Genomic DNA, 26,180 nt, shown 5'->3' on the forward strand with positions numbered 1-26,180 from the left:
GGCATTAAATATACACATGGGTTTGCTTAAGCACTATGAAATATTTTAGAATCTGGGACCAGAAATGCTCACTTGAGCTTTGGAAGCTAATACAGGCTCCCAGGAGTCCGGCACCAGGAATGACAAATGGCTTGCACCGTCTCTGTGTGCACCGTCTCTGTGTGCACCGTCTCTGTGTGCACCGTGGCGGGCAGTTGCTTGGAGCCAAAGAGCCCAGGTGGGATGGTGGGGAGAGTCAGATCTCCCCTGGAGGCGGTGCAGGGGCCGGGCTGGGCGGAGGGTCAGGAGTCTGCTTCTCTTCTACAGGGTGACCTGCAGTCTCAGGCCATGGTGAGAGCCGTGGCGCGCCAGGTGTGCGAGCAGCTCATCCAGAGTAAGTGCATCGTGGACACAGATGGTTTCTTTTTTTTTTTTTTTTTTTTTAATCCTCACCCCAGGATATTTTTCCATTTTTTGTACAGATAGAGTGGGAGGGAGAGAGAGCGAGAGAAACATCGACGTGAAGGGACACATTGAGTGGCTGCCACCCGCAGGACCAACCAGGGCCGGGGACAAACTGCAACCGAAGTACGTGCCCTTAGCGGGAACCGAACCCGGGTCTCTCCGGACCGCAGGCCGACACTCTAACCGCTGAGCCACACTGGCCAGGGCACAGATGGTTTCTTTACTCGTCCAAGTGAATGTGACCACGAAGGAAAACCCTCTAAAGCTAGGTCTTGGCGCAGACGTGTGAGCCTCCCAGATGGCCATCACTGAGCCATCTGACAGCTGATGACAGATTATCCCAGATTTCTGCACCACTGGTGTCCAGGTAGATTTAGCTTGACTGCCCAGATCAAATCTTTTACTCCTTCCTCCTCTCCCCAAAAGGATGGATTTTTTTCTCAAGTGTTGAGCATGGGAAAGCTGCCAGATGGAGGCATCAGAAGCCACCTTCAAAAAGATGATCCAGCCCTGGCCGGTTTGGCTCAGCAGTGAGAGCATCGGCCTGCGGTCCCGAGAGACCCGGGTTCGGTTCCCGCTAAGGGCATATATCTTGATTGCAGTTTGTCCCCGGCCCTGCTTGGGTTGTGCGGATGGCAGCCACTCGACGTGTCCCTTTCACATCGATGTTTCTCTCTCTCTCTCTCTTCCTCTCTCTCCTTCCCAGTCTATCTGAACAACAACAACAAAAAAGATGATCTGTCATGTTGATTTCTGTCCACTCACTAGATTTACATCAATGCCTCCTTCTTATCCATTTCTTTTGGTTAGCCCAAGTTCCTCTCCTTTATTCTTTAAGACTATGCCAAAACACACAGACACACACACACACAAGGACAACCTTCATGAGGCATTTGATATGACACGTGTGTTCTATGCCAGAAATTACGCCGGAATGCACTTGGCATGACATGTGTCCCCTGTTCCCACTGTAAGCCTGAACTTCTGCTCAGTCCGGTATTTCAGTTACCGATTCCTGCCCGTTCACTTACTAACTCCTCCATTTCGCGCATTTCCGTCCCGGCCACTGACTACATTTTGTCTCAATTATCTAATGGGGGGGGTCGGCGGGGGGCCTTCTCTTTGCCAGTTAGTTGGTCAGTTCCAGGCAGGGCAGAGGCCAAGGAGAGATGACATGTTCCTCTCAAACCCTGCCAGCCCCGGCCTCTGCTGTCAAGCCCTCAGCCCCATAGTGCCTCGACCTCCAAGCCTGACATCACCTGAGTGGCTGCCTGCACAGCTCCGAGGTTACATTTAACTTAACCCAGGGAAGCCTGGGAGTCCTGGGGGGCTCTGAGAAGGTCCTAATGGCAGGGACCAAAATGCCATACGTAGTAGATAAAACCAGACCTCCCCTTGAGGAAGGCATGGGATAAAGGTCTGCATGAGCTTCGGAGAGATTGTGTTAAGACAGAAATCTCAGGGCAGATGAGTACAAAGCTCCCGTCTTCAGGCATAGTGGTATGTTCCCTGTCTTTCGATTTTAATTAATTTTTCTTTATGGTGCCCAAACTGAATGTACGTGAGAGAATTTGCCAGTTCAATAAAACTGCAAGTTCAATGCCAAAATCAGATCTTTAAAAACACAGTAAATTATAAAAGGGAAATTGAACAGGAAAAATATGTCAAAGCTAACCTGTATCTTGGGTTATTTTGTAGGCTTCTCATTTCACGTACTCCATGTGAATGCACAGATAATTCTTTTACGGAAACCTAAGGGTTAAATCCTAATATGACTCACCAACCAGAGTATGTAGAAGATTTCACAATACTTGCTGTCTTATCCCACTGCAGAATAAAAAGCTTGTATAAATATATAATTGTTTAAAACACGCACTAAAAAGGAGAGTTTAAAATTGAGTTTTTCCCCCCGTGGGAATTCTCATGTTCTTGTGAACAGCTTCTAGGACAGGGAAGCCAGTGGGGGTCATACGAGTACACTGACATAGGTCTGTGAAACAGGGAGGAGTACACTGACATAGGTCTGTGAAACAGGGAGGCCCGGCCCTCAATGCAGTCGTGAGGGAAAGAAACAGAAGGGATTGTATGAGCAGGACCCAACCTACCCCGAGGCTGTCGTTCTGACACCTGGACGGTCTCCCCACATTGCTGCAGGCTTCTCTGGGCTCCTTAGTTCATCCCTCAGAACTCGATTTGGCCGTTAGTATGTAATTCCTCACCTTCTCAGTTATCTGGCTTTAAGTCCAGAGCTGATCAGAACAATTATGCTAGGAAAAGTTGTATGGGAAACTGTGAGGCCCAAGTGATGACAGCTAGAGAAGAGAGAGAGGACATTCCCCTCCTCAGAAGAGGAAAGTGGAAAAGTAGATGCAGAAATGTCTGACCCCCCCAACATGCACGCGCCTGCCTCCTGACGGCCCCTCAGACTCAGGAAGCCAGTCCTGGTTCAGGCATGGGCTAGGCCTCAGAATGCTTGAATATCTTTTAGAGATAATCCCTCTAAAAATGGTTACTCTTTTTTTATTTAAGTTTGAATGTTTGAGAAGGGGTAAATAATAGTTATCTAGGAAATTCATTTATGTGGGAAAAGCTTGCCTCCTCGCATCAGCTAGAAAAAGTGCTTGATCCCATGAGGCATTATAGTATCAAGCAGTTTTTTCATCTGTACTTCTAATGCTTTCTTTCTTTCTTTCTTTCTTTTTTATCCTCACCTAAGGACTCTTTTGCATTTATCTTCAGATAGAGCAGGAGGGAGAGAGGGAGGAAGAGAGAAAGAGAAACATCGATGTGAGGGACACATCGACTGGTTGCCACCCACACGACCCCAACCAGGGCCGGGGACAAACTGCAACCGAGGTTCATGCCCTTAGTGGGAACCGAACCTGGGACTCTCCAGTCTGCGGGCCGACGCTGTAACCACTGAGCCAAACTGGCCAGGGCTATACTTCGAATTATTAAAATATGTCCTTCCAAGCATGATGAAGTTAAGAGACTATGGGAGAGAAAGCCAGGTTTTTAAAAATAATAATAAAGCTGGTGGGAGTTTTGCAGCTGGGACCCAAGTGAAGTTTCCTGCAAAGACGCTTGGCAACAAAGAGATGAGTTAAAACAGCACTTGTCTAGGGATTTGTGAGCATGAGGGTGGAGTAGACTTTGTGGGCTGGAAAAAAGACAACTGGGGAGAAAATGCTGGAGAAGAGGGGCCTCTGGATGAGGATTTAGGGGGTCAGATATATGCTGGGGGTGAAGATAAAATTTATAGCTTCTGGCCAAATGATGTTTACTGAGATGCTGACATGAACTGTGGAATTCCAAACACGTGAGATGAGACTTGAATACAATCCAGCTGTTAATATCATCCAAAACAAAATGTAAAAATCTTTGGGTTGGAAATCGACATGTTTCAGAGGGGTGTGCTTTTCCCCTTGGTGGGCATCTGACAGAATTGTCCAGAGCTTTGACAGATAACACTTCCAGTCCTCCCTTTGTTTGTGTGACAGTTGGTTGAAAGCTGTCTTTGTCCTTCCTGTCGCAGGTCACATGGCCAGGTATACAGCCATCCTCAACCAGATTCCCAGCCACTCTTCATCCATCCGGACCATCCAAGGGCCTCCCGGGGAGCCTGGGAGACCGGGCTCACCTGGAAGCCCTGGTGAACAAGGACCCCCAGGGACCCCAGGCTTCCCAGGAAATGCAGGTGTACCAGGGACCCCAGGAGAACGAGGTAAGCTGGGCCACTCCCCTTACTGAGTGCAGTGAAGCAGAGCCGTACAGTGATGCTTATACAATGACCCAAAGTAAATTGACCTCATCGATTCTGCAGCTTCTTCATCCCTAAGGTTGAGAAAATTTTGAAATATACAAAGTGTTTAGCAAGAGCCATATCTGTTTGTACAAAAAGAGGTCAGAGCCCCACCTCCAAGAGGCTTCTGTACTGAGAGAAAGATGTTCTCTCTAGATGGAGGAGTTAAGGAAAGATGCCCTTGCCAGGTGGAAGAATCAGAGAATGATGCCCCCTCTGGACAGAAGTAGCATCACATAGAAGCCAGGGAAAGCAGAAAGCTCACATCCTGGGTCCGGTGCTGTTTTGGTGCGGTGCCCGTCCTGGGCACTGTCAGGGGCAGCCCTAGAGTCAAGCATGGGTCCCATTGGCACATGATCCACCTGTGCCTACGAAGAACATGCTAGTTCTAAACTGCAAATCAAATACTGTCTGTGGCTCATCTTCCTATAAGATGAGGCAGCATTTTCTCTACTAATTTAATGGGCCAGCATTTTATGTTTCCTACTAAAGTTTCTTTCAAATAGAGATCCTACTTAGCCTTTCCTTCTACCCTTTGCAGGTCTTTTTTTTTTTTTATCCTCACCCGAGGACATTTTTCCATTTTTTGTTCAGGTAGAGTGGGAGGGAGAGAGAGGAACAGAGAGAGAGAGAGAAACATCGACGTGAAAGGAACACATCGAGTGGTTGCCACCCGCACAACCGACCAGGGCCGGGGACAAACTGCAACTGAGGTACGTGCCCTTAGCGGGAACCGAACCCGGGTCTCTCCGGACCGCAGGCCGACGCTCTAACCGCTGCGCCGAACCGGCCAGGGCTACCCTTTGCAGGTCTTAACAGGATTGCATAACAAGACGATCAAAGAGACGTGGGAAGTTGGGGCTAGATAGTAACCACGAAGGAAGTGATGGGGAAAGAGGCAACTGATAGAAGTACTTTCTAAGACACAATTTATAGAATGTAGATCTGGGCCAAAGCTAATTACCTCTCTGCTCTGAGTCATTTGGCTTCTGTGAGAAGGGTATGCTTTGCTTTTATAAAACCTGGGATGCAAAAGACAGATTACGAAGACACTCTTTCACGTTCATTCTTGACCTATGCCAACGGGCCAGATGCATTTCTGCGTCTGACTTTTGTGCCCACTGTTCCCCCTGTGGAAGCATCCTTTCCATTGTCTGTCTTCTGTACTTCTACACTGAGCTCAGGGCTCAGCTGAACCTGTCTCATGTATGAAGTTGGCTTGATCATGTCCCTGAACCTCTGATGCCCTGACCGTCTCTCCCACCCACAATGGCACCCACCAGGTATTAGTGAATCCCTAGATCTCTGGGAACAGGAATCAGGTCTGAAATGCTTTGCAATAACACGTACTCCCTAGATAATTATTGCTTTGCCAATGACCTGATTCTGATTTTCCTTTCTGAAGGTTTTTCCTGTGCAAGGGCACTAAATCAGCAGTTATAGAAATGGGCATGATTTCCTAGCAGGACACCAGAGATCTGGCATCCCGGAGGGTGGCCACCTCTGTCGGCAGGGCACCGTCTAATGGTGCTGGTGATGGACCAGCTGTGACTCAGGGAGCACCGAGCCAGTGCCTAAGTCCGTCAGCAAGTCACAAGCTGTCTGTGCTCTTCTTGGAAGTCCTGTCCTTGTGCTTGCCAGGCTGAGCCTTTCTTGCTCTGCAAAAGCACTTGATGCTTAGACCAGGGGCAACTCACCCAGGAGTTCTCAACCGCAGCCCAGGCAGCCCTTGAAATATGAATTTCCATGATAAACTTTGCTTTACTACATAGATATATATATTCCTAAAGAGTACTGTAGACAAGCAGAATCTTGAAATTCACAGATACAGGGAGGATGACAGTAAGACAGAGGGGGAGATGCCCTTTGGGCATGAAGGAAGGTGATTTTATTTGATCACCAACTAAGGGGTATGGCTTTGTGTTTAAGGTTGGGGTTTATGGGCCAACTCCCCTAAAAATATTGGATCAGAGGAACTGTCCATTTAAAGATTTGCATGTTTAAGTGGTATAGCCATAACAGCTGTGATTCATATCTGTTTATTTTGTACAATAAATCAGCAATCATTTACTGAACGCAGTGTTTACGCAAGACTCTTGGCTTGGCAGTGTATGAGATAATACTACAATCGTGGCTTTCACTTGTAGGCACCAGATGTGTCTGCCAACACTGGTTTGGAGAGGGAATATGAAATGTTTCTGAATGTGGGGGAGGGGGAGATGATAAATGTTAACTGGGTGTAGAGGGAGGTGTCACATGACCTTTGATAAGAAGGGTACTAGCATTTATCAAGCAGCTATTTGATAAATTAGCAGATGCTTATCACATTATTAATGCTCATTAAAATCTAATGAGACCCACATTTGCCCCAATTTTAAGGAGGAAACTGAGGCTCCACTGATTGTCAGTTGTCCAAGTTCACTTAGCTGAACAGTAGGGGATCAGAACTGAAATGCAGATCGGTGTGACTCCGAGCATCTGTGCTTGCTCCGTTCTGCCCTGTTGCTACCTTTGAGTTCATTGCTCGGTGGGGCTTCCACAGACGAGAGGCCAGACCGTGCAGCGTTCGGTGAGCGCTGTGCTCGCCGTGGCTTCTAATAACCGCGTTCCAAACATGTGGGCCGCTCGGCTGGCCTGCGCAGAACGCGTGTGGGCTGTGGCTGTGCCCTCCGCAGGCTCGCTGTGCACGCCCTTCTGTGGCTGTGCCCTCCGCAGGCTCGCTGTGCACGCCCTTCTGTGGCTGTGCCCTCCGCAGGCTCGCTGTGCACGCCCTTCTGTGGCTGTGCCCTCCGCAGGCTCGCTGTGCACGCCCTTCTGTGGCTGTGCCCTCTCCAGGCTTGCTGTGCATGCCCTTCTGTGGCTGTGCCCTCCGCAGGCTTGCTGTGCACGCCCTTCTGCTGCATTTGGACAGCCGTGGGGCATTCCTGCCCGGGCAAATGACCTGCTTGGAGACGAAGCCGGGTGATCCGTTGGATAAATATGAATGTGATCAAAATATTGCCTATGGTTACACATTTGGGCTCTTAACAATTATTCTAAGAGTGTAGCACGTGCCCAGGCTATAGTAAGAGTCCAACTAAGGGAGTTACCTTCAGGGAAACTGGTCATGCGTCTGGCAATTCGGGGTGTACCTACAGAAGTTATACTTGTGTTTTAATATCTCACCCTGGAGGCAAGTAGAGGAGAAACCATCTGTGATGCTGCTTCATCATGACGGGTGGAAAGCATGGGGTTTGGGGCATCAATCATATATAGGTTAGGATGCTAGCTTTGCCACTTATTAGCTATGTCCTTTTGGCTGCTTGATCTTACAAGTTACTCTTTCTAAATCTGCATTCAGTCATCTAACCAGCACTTATTGAGCAGCTACTACATGTCGGGCATGGTGCTGGGTGCTAAGGAAATGGCAGTAAACTGGACATACATGTCCTGCCTTTCATGAGCCTGGCATAGAGACAGATATAAAAAAAATACATGAATAGTTTAATATCAGTTGTTGTAGGTGCTATAAACAAAGGCAGGATGCTGTATGAACACAGAAGAGGGAACTCTGACAGTCTGTTGATGTTTAAGCCAAGTGAGACCTGAAAGTTTAGGAGTTTGGCCCATAAATAAGAGAGTTAGAGGAAAACATCCTAGGCAGAGGCAGCAGTAGTATGTGCAAAGGTCCTGAGATGGGAAAGGGCTTGAAACCTTTAAAACCATGGTTCTCAACCCTAGCAAACACATTGTTTCCTTTCTGTAACAAATAATTTGCAACATCTCTTCTGTTCTAAAATGAAATTCAAAGATAATAACTGTAACCTATCTTCACACATAATTTTAAAAACTGGAATGCCCTCTAGGGTAATATAAAACAGTAACAGGGAAGTCTAATAATTTATTCCAATATGCAAATTCTCAGCATGACTATACCGGGAACGTAATGAACAAGTCAGAATGTACTTATATTTAAGAATTACTGAGACTGCAACAGCTGTAAATTCAGGCTGACACAACTGAGCTCTATCAACTACTTAGTCTTTCTACATTTGTCTCTATGGTGTTCACAGTGGAGATCTACTAAAATAGCAAATACACATCATTGACATTATGCAACTAAATGTAAATTACCTTCTCCTACTTTTTCAGGCACCTGTCCCAGGCTTAACAGATCTCGTGGTTTTCCATTATATTTCTTCTTCCTAATAAGGCCTCTTCCAGAGAAGCTTTCCAATACTGACCATCCCCGAAAACCAATGAGTGTCTTTCTCCACCCAGTGCCTGGAAACGTTGGGTGGAAATGACTAGGGGGTATCATTCCGAAGGCCCTCCCTGTTGGAACTCATTGGTTCCTATAAACGTCATTAGCACTTTACCTTTACTCTGTAGACTCAAATATTTTGGGTGCTAAGAGCACCACTCCCTCCAATAGTATTATAGAGGCTAAAAATAATAATTGTGCCGGAATGTCATCTTTAATCAAGAGAACATTTCACATTTTGTTTGCTATCCAGATTAATTTTTTGTTGTTCTTTGAGGATAAAACTCCCTGAAGGACTTTTGAAGTTGGAAAATTATTCCCCTCAAGCCTTCCCTGCCACGGACGACCATATTTCTAGTGATTGAGGAGAGAAAGACAAGACTTAAGGATCAATTTTTATCAGTCCTAAAGTTCTGTGGTTAACTTGAAAAAGATGGACTTGGACCTGGCCAGTGTGGCTCAGTTGGCTGAGCATCCTTCTGCGCACTGAGAGGTCGCCGGTTCGATTCCCGGTCAGGGCACATGCCCGAGTTGCGGGCTTGATCCCTGGGAGGGGTGTGCAGGAGACGGCCAATCGATGCTGCACCCTCACGTTGATCTCTCTCTTTCTCTCCTGCCCCTTTCCTCTCTCTCTAAGAAATTAATTTAAATGTTTTTTTAATGAAAAAGATGGACTTTGTCTCAGAAAGTGAGGAAAAAGGGATGGGAGAAGTGAGAAGATGAATCACAACTGAACCCTCCATGCAACCCCAGCCAGGAGAGGGATCAGCCGTGCTCTGTTGCCCGAAGGCAATACTGACCGGTGCAGAGACGCAGGAATGGCAGCCGGGGCAGGGAAATGCGCACACACCAAAGCTACACCTGCACCCCCGATGCTCAGGCCGCAGTTCGCTTGAATTGACAAGGCTGTGAAGTCGAGAGAGAACACTGGGTCCGGGATTCATTCACAGCTGACAGAGAGAGAAGTGTGAGGCTCTTACGTTCAACATCCCTGTGGTTAAAGAGCTGTTGGCACTGACCATACCTTTGGCAGAAAACTCTGGTCACAAGTTCAGACTTAGAGCATGGCCGTTGTGAGCCAGGCATCTGCGAAACTTCTTAATGACCCTTGTATCTTGGTTTAATTCCTGGAAAAATTATCTTTATGGGACAGATTAATTTAACTAAAGAAAGAGGGCTGGTAGAGCTCATGAAATAATTTGCTGGTAGTTGCTTCAATATTTACAAGTCTTCCCTGGGATGTTGTCCCAGTTGATACTGTGTTGCATGAGACAGCGTCTTTTCATTGGTATTAAACATGTGCTGAAACGTATGTGCCTCCCTCCTCGTCTGCTTCCCCCCACCCCTGCCTCTCATCTCCTGAGATGAACTCCAGAGAAACAAAGACGGAGTTTTCTCTTTTCTCACCTGATAATTATCTGCTAGAGTCCAATTTGAATGTCCTTTGGAACAAGACCTTCCCCGGAAGGTGTGATGGATTGTGTTTTCCTCACATATAGTAACATTAAGGCAATGCATACTTTCTCTTTTTTCCCTTGTATCATCTTTTATTTTGTAGAGGTGTAGAGGTGTTTTTTGTTTTTTTGTTTCCTTATTACAAAGTGAGTCTACATCCATCATGGCTGCAGAGAGAAGCTCTATGTATTAGTGATTTATCTCTATGTAACAAATTACCCTGAAATTTAGCACTTTAAGACAACAAAACATATCTGATTGTGGTTTTCAGGGGTCAGGGATTCTGGATGGTTCAGCTGGTTGCTTCTGGCTCAGGGTCCTTCGTGAGGTTGCAGTGAAGATGTCAGCCAGGGCTGAAGTCATCTGAAGGCTTGACGGATGGTCTGGCAGCCCTACTTCCCAGCTGGCCTCTCACAGTGCTCACCGGTAGGGGTCTCAGGCCCCCTCGCTACTCCACTCACAGCGAGCATGAGAGGGGTGGGTCCCTCCACAGGGGTGCCTGAGTGTTCTCCAAACATAAGAGGCAGCAGGGAGGAGTTTACAGTGCCCTTTTGTGCCTGGTCCCAGAAGTCACAAGCTTTACTTTTAGCATATTCTACTAGGAGGGAGTCACCAAGCGCCGCTCAAGCTCAGGTGGAGGGGAATTAGGCTGTACGTTTCAAAGGGAGGAGTAGCACAGAATTCGTGACTATGTATTTAACTGCTGGCTTCTAAATTAAACCAAGGTCTCTGGCCTTGCAGTGGGCAGGCCATTGCAATTGCTTTTGCTCCTAAGAATGATTTCCAAGCCGTGTGATTCCTAGGACACTTGCAAAGAGTTGGCTCCCACCGTGTCTGCCTGTTTTCGCTATTTACATGGGTATTTTTCTCTCCCACCTCCTTGACATTATTCAAATACCAGATGTCGCTTTTTAGAGGGAGATATAAGATGTAGACTCAAGCACCTGGAAAAGAGTGGCACCCACTGGAAAAATGTTTTGATAGACTGTTTCTGTATTCCTGCTTCTGGAATTAATTGTAGTCAGGAGAAAATCATTTTCCAAAGAGACACAAAGAGTGATTTTTAAAAAGCAATCGACAGACTAAACTCCCCATCAAGTTACATCTCCAAGCTCTGGAGTTAGTAGAATATGACTATTACAATAACAAAAAGCTGTAACCTGTATTTTGTCTTCTTTTTTGCCATGAAAGCTAAGATAATTGTTTCCAAAGCTTTTTTTTTTTTTTTTTGAAAGCCTTAATTGGAAGGGTCTGTGTAGTAGGTCTTAGCAGATTCCGCCCACTGAATTTCAGTCACTGTCTGGGGTAGTAGGTGCTGTGCTAGAAATACTTCCCAAGGTTAAGGCATCTCAGGAAGCTGTCTTTGTGTGGTCCTGGTTCATATTTTCTAATCAGCCTCGCTTCAAGTATGTGTCCTTGGCTCTAGCCAAACTGAACTGCTCAGTGCTGTGGGTATTTGTCAGCTTTTGCTGCATAACAAACCACAGAAATCTCAGTAGCGTACAACAATAAATATTCTTTCTCAGCACACGTCTGTGGGAGGTGGCGGGCAGCTTTGCTCCACTGGGTCCCTGGGTGAAGAGGCAGTAGCCCCCCCGGGCTGCCTGTGACAATGGCAGAAACAAAGCAGGGCAACCCAACCTCTCGGTCATATTTCCCGCCTCTGCTCGTGTCATTGACACTAATATCCGTTCAGTCAAAGCGAGCCGCATGGCCAAGCCCAAATCCAAGGGGCCAGGAAGTACACGAGTCCATAGCATGGGGATGGACGTATCATTCTGTTGAAAAGTAGTAAAGAATGCAGTGTGCCGTGTTCTTCATACACCCCTTTCCCTTCCTGCCACCCTCAGTGCCAGTCCCTGTGGTGCCCTGTTCTACCTCTTCTTGGATTCTCACAGGCTCTTCCCCCCTCCCGGGACCCTCTCTTCCTCCAGCTCACTCACATGCAAGCTCAGAACTCATCCCGAGAGTCGCCTCTGCCAGCCACCCCTTCCTCGCCAGGGTCGGCTGGTTTGGCCAGGGTATTTGTCGTTGCCACTCTGCCTTGTTCCAACCGAACTGCACCGAGTACAACCCTCCTCGTGTGCTCCTCCGTGCCCGGCACAGGCTCCGACCACAGCGTTTTCCCATTACATTGTCATTGTTGATGTACTTGTCTTCCCCCTGGACTGCGAGTGCCCCGGATGGGCTGTGCCTTCCATCTCTACAGCACCTCACGAGGGGTCTGAACAAATATTTGCTTGATAAATGAGCAGATGACGGATCCCTACCTCATTAGTGTGGGAAACATCATTTAGCACCCAGGTAGAATATACTTTCTTGAATTGTCCTTTAATGATTTCATTCCTGTTCATCCTGTCTCACTAATGAGGCTACATGCTCCCCAGAGACCAAACTTACTGTCTCTTTTCCTTTTATTTCTCACAATACCTGCAATGCAATAGTTATTTCATGAGTCATTAATGGTGTATGCTGTTGATTACACTAGCTTTTTGGCTACTATTCCTCACTCACCCTAGAGCCACGATATAAGCAGAAACTCGTGTGGTTATAGTACGTCAGTCCTCAGACATCTTGTTAATAGTCAGTTATTGCCACATTGACAATGTCAGCATTTTCTTTAAGTCATCATTGTATAAATTTAGCCGGAAAAGTAAGGTAAGATTTTATAATAGGAGTTATGGTTACACTCATTAGGAAATCATATAACATAGCAAATGCATCGGACATTTCAGTGCCCAAATGTGTTTCTAATTTAGCTGCCTGTGGTCCAAGATCAAAGGACTTCCTGCCTATATTGCCTATGTGTGTGTATACACACAGAGAGAGAGAGTCCCTTTCTTTTAAATGTAGACATTTCTCTGCCATTTTCTGAATTTCTGGCCTTGAACATAAGCAAATGAATTGGCAAGATAACATGTACTAGCGCATATGCTGAAATGAAAGTTCTTTATATTAGCTTTGATAAACTATTTCCATAGAATTTTTTGGCATGACTTCTAAAGCAACAGATATAATAAATAAATATACCGAAATGCATGTGTATAGTTGGGTGAAAACATCCATAGAAAAGATATATTCATTAACCCTTTGCATTTTCATTGGTCGTCTGTTTAACTTCGACAGCAAATGACTATGTAAATATAGCAAAGTAGTTTGACTTTTCTGAAACTCTTCGCTGGTTTGGGAAAACATAAGGGTCCCAGCTATAAGGTGCATTTATTTCAGTAGTGGGTTCTTCATGCTTATTACGCAGGGCTGTTGTTCATAATACATTCTGTTTTAAATTCTGCAGACCCTGGCCTTACATAACTCTCATTACTCTCTTTTCCAAAAATGGAGAGAACCGTATCACCTTTCAGTTCTGCAAGAAGTGACCACCAGACCAGCCGCTAAACTAATGATCATCGGCTGGTTGAAGATTCATTCTGAACCTGAAATGGTCATTTCTTTAAGCATAGAAATTGGCTCACTTTTCTGCTAACTTTGAATTATTTATATTTTTCTAACAGTCAATGCTGGAAATAATATAATGGCATTTATATATGAGGAGTCATCATAATTTTGGAACCAGACGTGACAGATTTGCATTTGGCCTGACATTCATATTGTGTTCCCCGAGGGTCATAGTATCAGGGGCAAAAGTAGGTGGACAAGAAGCCAGGATCCCAGGTGCCCCATTTAATCCTGCTCCTATTTACCATACACCTGTAGCTGTGAACAGTCAGCCTGCAAACAGCTACCCGGGTGTGTTGTGCATGGATGAGCTGTGCCCCTCGCTGTCTTCTTCCCTCTCTCCTTCCCCCTTTACAGCCTCCGTTCTCCTCCTCCATTCCCCTCCTCCCTGCGGCACGCACTTCCTCCCCTCACCGCCCAAAGGTCAGTGTGTCCAATTTGATGTCTGTGGTCAGCGGACCAACGGACCTCCTGCCTTCGTTGCCATGGTACACAAACCTAAAGCGTCAAATATTCTGATGCCCTGTGCTTGATCTTGTTGGGAGGCTCCTCTGCGCAGTGGGCAGCCCACCGGGCAGAAATACGATCCAGCATCCCCCGGCTGCTCATGGGCCAGCACGGTGTTGATTGTAGTGTTGAGCTTCACGGATGCCAGTCCCGCTTAACCCACGGTACTGCTTGGCTGGACCCAGCAGGGGTCCAGCTTTCGTGGGGCCTGAAGCTGAAACAGGTTGGAGTTCTTCTCTAAGAAAAAATACGAAGTTAGAAAGAAAAACCTGGGTAGCAGGTATTGAAGGGGGAACCATGTTCAAACTCCTTAGTCTGATGCACAGAGCTTGTCACGAGGGGGCCTAGGCTGGCCTCTTTCCCTACCACGGCGCACCCTGCAGCTGCCGAAGCCCTGCCCAGCCGCTGCCCTGGGCGGCCCCGCCCTCGCTCCCGCACACCTTTGCCACACGCTCTGTGGCTCCTCCTTTCCGAGGCTCACACCTGCTCCTCAGGGCTTCACTGCAAGGTCAGCGATGCTGGAGAGCCTCCCGCACTTCCCCTCCAGGGCCTCCGTTCTGTGCCCTCGTATGTTGTAGCTGCGGTCACACTGCATTGCAGCTGCTTGTTTGTCTGCTTCCCTATGACGTGGGGACCTGCCACAGGCAAGGAGGGTGCCTTTGACCCTGACATCTCGGTCCTGATATTGGGACTGGGAGGGGCACTTTGCCCTTTTCCCTGTGCATCAGATTCCAGACTTCCTCACCAGGACAGGACAGCCGCAGCCGCCGGGAGGCACGGAGGAGGGTCGTGGGGGTCTGAAGAAGGGGAAAATGAGGATATTTCTCCCCTCACCTGCAGTCCGCTTCCTCTGTGACTCCAGTTGTAGCCACAGCCCCTGCTTCTCCTGGACAAGGCCTCACTCGTGCTAGATCCTACCAGAAGGCCCTAGGCATGGGGCTCCATCACACCCTTTCTTCCCATCGTCCTTGCACTCCTGTGGTGAAAGTGGCATCCTGCTGTTGCTAATGTAGGGGCTCCTCGTCGTTCTTATTTGGTTGTTCAAATGCTTCTGTTACTCAGGTAACCAAGTCCTTATATTAAAGTCCCTCTGCTTGAAAGATCTAGAAGGGTCGGTGCTTCCCTGGCCGAGCCCTGGATTAGAGAGACATACCAGATAGCCAGTCGTTCTATGGAAAAGGCACTAGGAAGAGGGACCGTTAGCAACAGTTTGCTTGCTTTTACAGCAACCGTGCATTTTACAGTCTTGACCACCTTAGTACCAACCTACTGGTCCTGCGCCAGACATGTGAATAGCACAGCTTGGATAAGTGCAAAAACGACTTGTTGAATTGAGTCCCATGAATTTGCCATCTTGTAGCTGGGTACCCAGTCCAGACCTTGCACCAAGTAGGCATTCAAACATATGTTGAAGGAAAAACAGACTCTACTTACAGTTCCTCGCCAGCATTTCCCAGGCAACAGACTATCGACATTATAACACAGCTGAAGCCTCCTCTCACAGTTCCTGTGACTTTTTTGATAGACTTACAATGGGAACGTTAACCAGGCCGTGCATATCTGTCTGAGCATACATCCTGGGAGTTGCTCAGGATGTCTGGGACCGTGTGGGAGTGACTGAGCTCCGTGGAACAGCATGAGACTCCAGCCTGGAGTGCTTAGTGCGGTCAAGGGGCAAATAAATTAGTAAAATCTCCATAATCCGAGGTCAAAAGAATGGGAGACCAATAACCAAGGGCCAGACTCTAGACATGTAGTCAGTGTGAGCAGGATAAATCCTCTTCAAATCAACGCAAGGCTTGCTCAGAGCAGAGGTCAAATCTGTGAACCCAGGGAAATAAAGTGAGGAAACATGATAACCACAGGGCTGATTTGGGGCCAGAGAAAATGTGCAGACTGTTTTGGCAGGCAGTTCAGGAAGCCACAGCTACAGCAAACAAGACTAGAAACAACCTGGAGAGCCAGCCTGGGTGGGGAGAGGCAGGGAGCACAGTGGTTATTTGCTCAGGCTTCAGCACCGACCTGGCTGCGTTGAAATCCTGGCTCTGTTACTTACTACCTAAAGTCATGTGACTTTACCTCCGTATTACAGCCCTCTTTTAGGGTTAATAGCAGTGCCTGCCCTCTTGTATTTTGCAAAGACTGAATGAGTTCATACAAAGATCATCTAACATTCAAATCTTAACATTCACATCTTAATGAAGTCATTTAGAAGCATAGCCACATCTTTGGTTGGTCAAGGTCTACAGTTGGACTTTGCATTTCATTCATTCATCCATTTGTTTGACAGGTATGTCTTGAGTGCCAATAGGTGCCTGAAACTGGAAATGAGATGAAGAACTAAAACAAACAGGTCTCTGACTTAGTAGACCAGTGAAAGGAAATATTAGAGGGTCAGTGTTAGGTTAGTGGTAAGGGAGAATCAGGCAGCCCTGAGGTCATTGCTAATGAGACTCTTAGGAATATGAATATGTCAAGCTTACACCCCTGGTGGGGCATGTTGATAAAGGGGGAGGCTGTGTCAGTGGAGGGCAGGGCCATATGGGAATCTCTGTACTTTCCCTTTAACATCTGTATGAACCTACAACTATTCTAAAAAAGTAAACTCTATTTTTAAAAGTTTTCAAAGCAGAAATAAGAGAGTAAGTTATTAAGGTTTTAATAAGAGAGTAAGATCTAAAAGAATGGATCTTAAAAGTTCTCATAAAAAAAAAAAAAAAAAGATTAGATGCCTACTAGGAAAGACTTCTCTCTGGTCATCCTAAATATGTTTGAAACTCCACAGAAAACTAAGGACATCAGCTAAATCATATGTTGGTCAATTAGGTCTTCATTTATATCAGCTATGCTCCTTTTTAAAGATGGGAGAACGTGAGACTTAAATGATTAGAGTCAGTGATACACGTGTCCAAGAGGCACTCGTCATTCATATCGCCACACAAGGACTAGTCAGAAAAGGCATGTCCACTGAAGCCAGGCATCTGCAAGGGAACGCAAAGCTCCAGGAATTTTGTTTGTTGATCCTTCAAGGTCATACTTGCAGGTGACAGTCAGCTGCATGCTGGCATTAGCGGTCGGTCCTTCGGTTAGCCTTCCAGTGCTCAGTGGGCACCTACTTACTATGTGTGAGACTCTGCGTGGATCTGACACCAGAGCAGTAAGTAGGGGACGATCCCTGCCGTCGGCAGGCTCGTAGTTCCAGATTAGATGAATACAAGAAGCAGCAATGCAGTGGGATACGTGCAAAGGATGCTGTGATAATATGGAAGCCAAGAACTCACTCATTTATTCACTCACTCACTCACTCACTCACTCTATATTTGTAAGTTACGTACTGTCTGGAAGCCTCCAGAGAAATGTTTGGGATAGAGCTGTGGATAAAATAGGTAATCCTTGCTCCTGGCTCCCTTATGCTTCTGCCTGTTGTGGTTGTGGAGCAGCTCAGAGTCGGGTCTTGAAGAAGGAGGAGTATTTATGACACAGCAAGGCGAGCAGGGAGTGTCAGAAGGAGGGAATACCTGTGCAGCAGGAGCCCCAATGCCTGTGGAAAGGATGCTGGCAACTGAGCTCTGGTGACCCTGTCTCAGCACCAGTGGCCCCCTCGCGGGTCCTCACCCGCCTTCTGGGTGGTGACTGCAGTTTGTCTGTAAAGAATGACTGTGCCCAGACTCCACTGCCCTCTGTCCCCTCAAGGACAGTCACAGGCTGGCATTTTAGGACATTGGATTTCTCTTCTTTTAATCAAGGCTACAAGGCTTACCCAATATATCCAGATCCGTGTTTAGAGATCTGCAGTCTGTAAGCTTAGCCTTTAATTTCCATCCTCATCTTAGGGACTTAAATATTGATTTTTAACATGGTTTTATTTTTTTCCTTCCAAAACCAGATTCATAACCAAGTTCAGTTGTCACAGACGTGGCTGTTCCTTCAGTGTCAGAAGCATAAGTGGGCACAGGAACAAATATTTATACATTTGCTATATTTGGTGGGATCGTAATAACTTCAAGGATAATACAATCTAAAATTCTCCGATGACATAAAATTATATTCTTAGATTTTATTGTTGGGGCATATTCAGGGGCTGGGATATTTCTGTGAGACTCCTCCTCTCTCGACTTGTATTACAGACAATGTTGAATTCTACTTTTCCTCAATCTACATAGCATAGAGAATTAAAACAGCTAGGCTTTCTACTCCCTGTCTTCCCGGCCTTCGCCTTCTTTGTGGAGGTGCAAAGGCTAAGTCTGGAAACTGAGCAGGCGGTTATTCTGAGAGTACTTCCCTGCGTGTGCGGTGCAGCCTCAGCATCTCCTCTTGTGGAGAATCGCCGAGAAGCCCTGCTGTGGTCCTTGAGAACCTCGAGGTCACGGCAGGCCTCTGAGTCACCCCGCAGTTAATCACAAGCAGCCTGCATTAGTCATTGGTGTACTTTATTGTGTTCTAATTCTTTAAAAATTCGTGGCTCCCTGTGGGGAAAGTGACTCGGATTCTAACAGACGCAGCAGTTTCTGCTGAATTCCCAGATGCACGGCAGGGCACGCTCCTTCCAAGGGAGTGGGCACCTTCCAGCTAAAAAGCACTCACTCCAATGATGAACCAATTAGCTACTAGTTTAGCTAATTGGGTAACACCCAGTAGAGGTACTCGGGGTGCTTTTCTGTCTGAGCAATTGATTAGCAATCGAGCATTGAATGTTCACTAGTCTGAGTAAGTCGTGTGCTTTGTAAACGCAGATTCGATGGTAGTTTTCACTCTCTCCCTTATCAGTTCTTAAGGGAAGGGGCCAGAAACAGATCACAGGCTCAGAGGTCGGTGCCTGCCCTCTTTCCGAGGTGCTGGCCTTTTCTGAGTTCAGAGAATACCTCCAAGGCCACGTGCAGTAGGCATGGGCTTTGGGGGAGCCTAGCAGTGGGTGGAGTAGCCCTGAAGGCCACTAACTAGGAAGAAGGGCTTTTATGAAGATGCCAGGGAGCTGGACCCCAAGCAGTGGTCAACGAGGAACACAGCAGTCACCAAAGCTTCTAATCGAGGGACAATCATGCACAGTGGTTATGATTACGCACGCCGTGCATTAAGAACCATTAGTGGCTCATGACTTTTTTTGGTCAGTTATTTCCAGAGCAAATACTACATGAGTACCTTTCTTTCTGGAAAGGTGTGTCTTCTGGTTTGTCTGCAGTGAATACGTGCTGCATTTTGTAAGAGAAAAAAAAAGTTGTTTGTAACCATAAACATTTTAAATCACTTGCATGCCTGCTGCATATCAGAGTGATTATTTTCGTGTATTTATGTTCCCTTGTAGACTTTGCCAGATCACACAATTTCCCTGTTCAGTGTAATTACATAGAGATGTAGTTGCACAGTCCGCTACTTCAAAGCACGGTGGACGTGAAAAACAGACAGCGGAGCCCTTCTGCGATGCGAGTCGGGGTAACCCAGACCCCAGGGCGATGCAACTCTCTCTCGGATTGGGGGGGCCTGGATAAATCACAGTTCTCACCTGTCCAGTGGTCTTGAGATAGAACCTGCTTAGACAACGAGGTGTCAGAGTATATGTTTCTTTGTTATTTTGCCTGTGAAAATGTATAGTTTGTTAATAGCACCATAAATTATTTGGAATAAGAAGTCTGTTCTGTGGAAAAGACACATGAATAGGTTTAGATTTTTATGGGACTGAATCAGCCAGAATCAGCCAAATCAAACACAGGCTTTCCTGAAGCTTCCAAGTTTTTAATGGAAACTCACGCTCTTCAGAGCCTTGCTGCCTAATTATAATTCATGCCTCTTGCAGATACATTACAGGGTGGACCCAAAGGAAAATGTTAGACATGTTCACTTGTGACTTCTATTGTGTTATTTGGAGTGCCAACTGCATACATCGAATGGTCGGGTGCGTGCAAAGACGAGGCCAGCTCCTGGCAGGCCGAACCACTGCAGTCTGCAAGAGGAAGATGACCTCGCAGTGTTGCAAATACAGACTGCCTGTGCAGACACAGACCACCAGCCTTCTATATGTGCCTGTGCAAAAGTCTCCATGGTCAGAATTCAATTTAAAAGTCCCGCGGTAACCATAGCCCAGACCAACCCACATCATTGTCTTCATTAGAGAGGTCCTTTTGAAACCCAGAAAAATGGACTACCCAGACTTCATTTTAAAGAGAATTTTTTCTTTCCTCTTTTTTTTTCCCCTCCCTCTCTCCCTCTCTCTCTCCCTCCCTCCCTCCTTCCCTCCCTTCTAAATAAACAGGTCTAACTGGTATCAAGGGAGAAAAAGGAAATCCAGGCATTGGAAGTCAAGGTCCAAGAGGACCCCCTGGGCCAGCAGGTAAGACTTAACAGAAAATTGCAAATGAAAATCCTAAATCTTTATATTCACTGGATATCACAGGTGAGGAAAATGGTCATATTACATCCTTGTATCTAACTGGAATGACTGTATCTCTCATTCATTTTGTTATGAGTCCAATTTGTTAGTAACGATCCTCCTAATACAAGTTCCCAAAGTTACAGCATATCCTGGGATCTTATTGGTCGCATGAATTAGAATAGGATAGTGTTACTTAGTGGATTGACACCATAGAGGTTTATATCATACTCATGATACAAAGTTTGATGTAAGGTGGTTCCCCCCGTTTGACACAAAAAGCCCCCAGGAGAAAGACAAAGGAGGCATATCAGCTCTCAAATGTCTAAATGCAGAATGACATGAGTCACTTATCATATTTCACTGGCTAGAACTAGTTGCATAGCTCCAACTGACCTGCAGGGGAGGCTGGAGAGCTAGAGGATATTTGATGGGCACTGATTTTTCCTGCCACCATGAGAGTCTCTGAGAGAGTTTTACGTCAAGTTTTTATTTTGTGATATTACTAGGTACTTTTATAACGGTCCTCAGACATTCATACTCGTTAATAGAATTTTGTTTGCAATTCTTTTGGATATTTGCAATCCTAGTCTTAGCCACATTGAATAAAATGCTTTATGGATTTTTCTTTCTAACCTAATAGTTATTTTGGAAATATAATTATTTTTCCAAAATAATTTGGAAAATTATTTTGGAGAGATTCCTAATGCAATAAATTCATTTTGAGATTCCTAATGCAATAAATTCATTTTGAGTGTAAATGTTCCTCTTGTTTGAAGTCATAGATCTGATCCAGCGTGGTGAGTTACACAGAATGAACTGCTGGTGGACGTCGATGAAATGAAACTGAATGTATCTGAGAGCCACACACTTTTCAAATATGTTCCTAATTTACATTTCGGTTCCAGTTAAAGAGTTTTATTGCTAGTTGAAGAATGGCTCTTAAATACTTTTGGAATCCAGACCTAAAAACCCAAAAACTTAAAAATGAAAAAAATTAATAAACCCTAACCCAAACCAGCCTAACAATCTTTTTAAATTCACAGAAAATCTAATCCTCATTTTCACACAATCTAAGTTCTCAATTGCTGTATACTGGCCTAAAGACATTTTGGATGAGTATGTTGGGTCCAATTTTAGACTTTTTTTCTCGTGCAGGATAATTTCTTTCAGACTCAGACTAATTTATTTCAATTATCTGGGGCCACAAACCGGTGCAGACGAGGAGGTTGAGATTGCATGTGTACCCGGGTGCGCGCATGCGCACATGCGCACATGCCCGCACATTGGCTTCCTACTGAGAAACGGAAGCTCCGTAAATGACACTAGGTTGCCAGTGCTCTGCTGGGTTCCTTCTCCTTTAGTGTCCAAGAGGTGATGGGGAAAAATAGAATAGATTTTTCCCCCTAGTTTTCTGAGCTGATTAAAAGCATTGCCCTCCGGGAGCCTGCCTCCCAGTACGATGCTCTGTCCAGGAAACCCAGTTTAGGAAGAAGAACTCAGTGAGTTGAAAGAAGCAGGTTGCCCTGATTGTCGAGATGTGCAAGGTCGCTTCTTGTAAGAGTTGGTTTACATCTTGGTGGTCTCAGAACTCACTCTGGGGCGGTGGAAGACTAACTGTTTTCATTGTCGGGGCTTTTTAGGACCTGCAGGAGAGAGTCGACCAGGGAGCCCGGGACCCCCTGGCTCTCCCGGACCACGGGGTCCACCGGGTCACCTGGGGGTGCCTGGACCACAAGGTCCTTCCGGCCAGCCTGGATACTGCGACCCCTCTTCATGTTCTGCCTATGGGGTGGGAGGTAAGTGCCCGCTTCCTGTGAGCGCTGAGCAGTGTGTTACTATAATTCATACCATAGTGATGGGGGTTGTGCTACGAAGAGTAGATGGAATATGGGAGGGAAGCAGAGCTTGAACTTCCAGAGGCATCTTCTATAAAGTGCCAATTATGGGGGAGGCTACCTCTTTAAAAACAGGAAGGGGAAGTACAAAGCAACAGCACATCTAAGTCTTCCTTGCTTCCAAGTGGAAATTCACACAGACTTGGCCTCTGACCTCCTATTTGGTCACTGGGGGACATGTTTGAACATTCTTTTGGGCCCTTTATTCTATGTGCTGTGGCCATGATGTCCTGTAAAATTGTACTCTTGTTTAGGGGAAACCTCAAACTTAGAACTTCCCCATAACTGGGATCCCCTAGATTCTTTGGGGTGACAGCCTTCCCACCACATGCATAGATGGCCAAAGGTAGTTTTAAGAAGAAACGGAAGTGACCATCCTGTCTTTGCCTCATTATGACCTACCGGATTGAGATTGTGAAAAGGTTATGCTTCCTAAAAGCATCTGCAGTCTGTATGCTGGCAGATTGTGCAATGAGGCATTTTCTGACATAGTCATTCTTGGAGGCATCAAGAGAAAGATTCAGAGACTGCTTTGAGTCAATGAGCTTATTAGTTAATACATTAAAATTTTCTGCTTTAGGAGAAAGTTAACCTTATTTGCCAGAGGAACTGGTCAGAGTTTTGCTGATACGTTTTTCTCTCTTCGTCTCTTCCCTCCCTGTTTTCTCTAATCTCTCTGTCCTTCATTAAGATCTGATCCCTTACAATGATTACCGGCATTGAAGTGGAACTCCTCCACTCTGATGACCTTGGCCTGGGAAATTGGCTATGGATACAGAACTGTCCTGTTGACCACCACCACCCAGCCCCTGCCCCTAACAATGGGCACTTGCTTCTCTGCCTCACCTGCTTCCCAGTCTGCCCACTGTCACACCTCCCTGCTCCCAACACACGATGTCATTACCGGAACTTAATCAAATCACATGGGTCAGTTATAATGGAAACAGACTGCTCCATATCAGCTTGGATATAGGTATAAGATTGTGTACCAAGAATTTATCCCAAACTCCCCCGTGTGAAGGCTCAGTAATAGTTACTTATATCGCCTTCTCCTCTATCCTGTCCCCACGCAAGACTGACGGGCATCATCTTCCTGACCACCCCAGTGTCCATTCTTCCTCTGATCACCTCCCCTCCCTACTGCCCCCTGGTGATGGACTTCTAACATGAGATCAGTTTTTAAATTTTATTTTTCATAATTCTGCTGAGTTTTCAGGGTTCCTTTTGTAAATAAAACACACTATTTAATCAACTGGCTGTGATCCTGGTTTCTAACAGTGTCTGTAATGTATCTGTCCCTTCCTTCTCTTACTAACCATCTGAAACCTCATGGGAAAGGACTAAGCAGTGTGGTGGGTAAAGGCAGTGACTGCTTTCTACCCACGCAGGATATCTCTGTAGTTTAACGATCAAATCTGTTTCTGCGGACCCATATGAGGGGAGAATATCAATTTATGGTTTCTGGGTCCTATCAAGTCCCCACCCCCACTCTTCCTCTCTAGCTCCCCATCCCGATCAGCCGGAATTCACCCCCGTCCAAGATGAGCTGGAGGCCATGGAGCTGTGGGGCTCTGGGATCTGATGCCTCGTGAGAACTGTGGAGACCAGTCGCAGGAGCCCCTACGGGACCTTATTCAAGAAGAATGTCGTTCTGTGGTGTGTATACTCCCTTAGGGGCTTGTTTCATCAGCCTCAATCTCCTCCTTGGATATTGTTAATATTGACCAAAAAATGGTGTTAAAAAATTCCCCTGAATCTATGACACCATGGGATTGCTTTTTCTTCATGGTTTGAATGACATGCCAGATTATTGGTTTTTCCAGAGAGGAGTGCTCAGAGAAAAAGTGGCAAAAATAAAACTGAACTATGGAAACTTTTCTGTGTTCGATGATCTCAAGTCCTAAAATGCAACAAGCCAGATGTAATTGTATTCACGGGAAATGGGGTCCTAGCAGAACAGGACTGAAAGCAACTCAAAGATGATGCCATTGATCCCTAGGCCCTGTAGCCTTGCTCAAAAGAAAAAGGGATATTATTGGAGAAACTACCTCTTGCTCAACTGATGTGTCCAACTCTGAGATTACTTGGTAGCTGGTTTCACGGCTGTCCGAGGATACGTGTTACAGTAGAACCTTTATGAATTTGGTGTTATTGAAAATAGATTTAGTTTTGCAGTGGTTTTGGACATGAACAGGAAGGACTTTCCACCGGTTCTGATGCCAGCAGATCTAGTTTTGATGAACAGTTTATCCAGCAGTAGTCCAAGGCTTGCCCTCCTTATCTACGTGGCTTACTTTGTACAAGCAGATATGTTTGTGCAAATCTGTTCTCATCCTCTATTGTAAGCAAATAAAAATGTAAAACAATGTGCATGGACTTTTTTGACTGCATTTCTAAATGTCACCTTAGACTTAGCTGAATTTTAAGCAGAAAAACAAGAGTTGGCTTCCTTCAGACAGGCATTTAAACATTCGTTCATTCATTCATTCTGAGTGTAGTATGAAGCTTAGAAGAAGCAGGTGACTTAAATTTAATCGTTCATTTAAAACCCACCAAACAGCAATGGCCGTGAAAATGTAAGACTGATGCTAAATAAACGTTGATAAATGGTTGATTGAAGAGCTCATATATCTTCTGGTATTTTTTTTGTAAAGGCTGAAAAACTCTAGAAGGCAGAAAAGAAATGAGGTTGAATCTAATAGACTCTAACCCCTAAACTATAATTTATCTTTTGTTCACAAAAGGAAAAAAATCTAGATATTCGAGAAAGATTTGGGTTCTATTATTTAGTGGGGAAAATAGAAGTGAGAGAGAACCATGACCTTAATGTGTGCCCTTTCCCCTACAGCATCTGTCTAGTAACAGCTAATTAAAGTGGTAGAGATGAGGTCAGTTATCACCAGACTCTTCCAGGGTCTACTTGTGTGCCTTTGGGGATCCAGGCAAAGTGTTCTTTGGCGTGTTTGTAGGAATGAGAGAAGACAGTGAGCAGGTAACCAACAGCTGCCCCCTTTTAGTTATACAAATGGCTCCACGTGTAGAAAACAGAAGTGGTAAAGAAGAAAACTTGCCCAAGGTTGATCAGGATGGTCTGACCCAGGGACACCTGAGAGAACTCCTCCTTAAATGACTGGGGTATGTCATCAGTCACCTCATTCCTTTGTATCTTAGTTTTTCTAGTCTTTTAACAAGTCAATAGAGAGAGAATATTCTATATGTGTTAGTATTTGGTCCTTGGAAATTTGGTCTAATAAGGTGTCACTCAAAAGGTTCTCAAAGTTTGTTGTAAATGAAGTATAAACCATTAGAGGTTTTAATCCATTCATATCATTCTTGAGTTGTGCAAATGTACTTGGCTTTGATTTTACTTGTTGATCTGAATTTGTTTATTTAAGCTACAGGGAAGTTTCATTAGTTTGGAATGTGTTATCACTTGGACCCAATATATCAGATTTTTATTGAGTGAAATGTTCAGAATAAAAGATGTTACTTAGATTCAGGACTTTCGTGTTGACAGCACATTGTTCTGTAATAAAATCTGATTTTGAATTGCATTTTTATGGACTTATCTATTGTAGCAGAAATATACTTAAATCATAATTTATAGTTTATACCATTTCTGAAAACATCATTTCATAAAAAAGACATTAATCTTCAGAACTCATCACTTTTATTAGAAACTCAATTTCTTTGGGGAATAATTATTTTCAGGTAGTATTTTATATTCAGATAGACTTCCATTTAATTCCAGAGCAACTCTCCTTCCCTCTTCTCCACCACCTCTGCCCCACCCCAACCTTCACTAACGGATCTTGCTGGTATCAGGAGCTGTTTTATTTCTGAGGACAAAACCATGAACAGGAGATCTGTGGAGCTTCCTCTCTCGCTGAAGAAAGACAAGAAGTGAGTGAACAAATAAGCAAAATTAATTTTAAGTTGTGATGAGCAGTATGAAAGACACCGGAAAAGTGCCGAGACAGGACTGTGAAGAGGCACAGAGGAGCATCGGCT

The 26,180-nt window shown here is 45.5% G+C and overlaps 1 protein-coding gene across 1 annotated transcript in view; it reads left to right on the forward strand.

The window, feature by feature from the left end:
• COL14A1 (collagen type XIV alpha 1 chain) overlaps positions 1-24,429 on the forward strand; it is a 217,298-nt gene extending 192,869 nt beyond the window's left edge. The window contains exons 44-48 of the mRNA XM_036264128.1: positions 307-373; positions 3,980-4,168; positions 20,155-20,232; positions 21,915-22,070; positions 23,672-24,429. Coding sequence (XP_036120021.1) covers positions 307-373; positions 3,980-4,168; positions 20,155-20,232; positions 21,915-22,070; positions 23,672-23,751 — 570 coding nt within the window. The 3' untranslated portion in view covers positions 23,752-24,429. The remainder of the gene's footprint in view (positions 1-306; positions 374-3,979; positions 4,169-20,154; positions 20,233-21,914; positions 22,071-23,671) is intronic.
• The last annotated feature ends 1,751 nt before the right edge of the window (positions 24,430-26,180 follow it).

The sequence above is a fragment of the Molossus molossus genome, unplaced genomic scaffold (assembly GCF_014108415.1).
Source record: "Molossus molossus isolate mMolMol1 unplaced genomic scaffold, mMolMol1.p scaffold_m16_p_16, whole genome shotgun sequence".
Classification (NCBI taxonomy): Eukaryota; Metazoa; Chordata; class Mammalia; order Chiroptera; family Molossidae; genus Molossus; species Molossus molossus.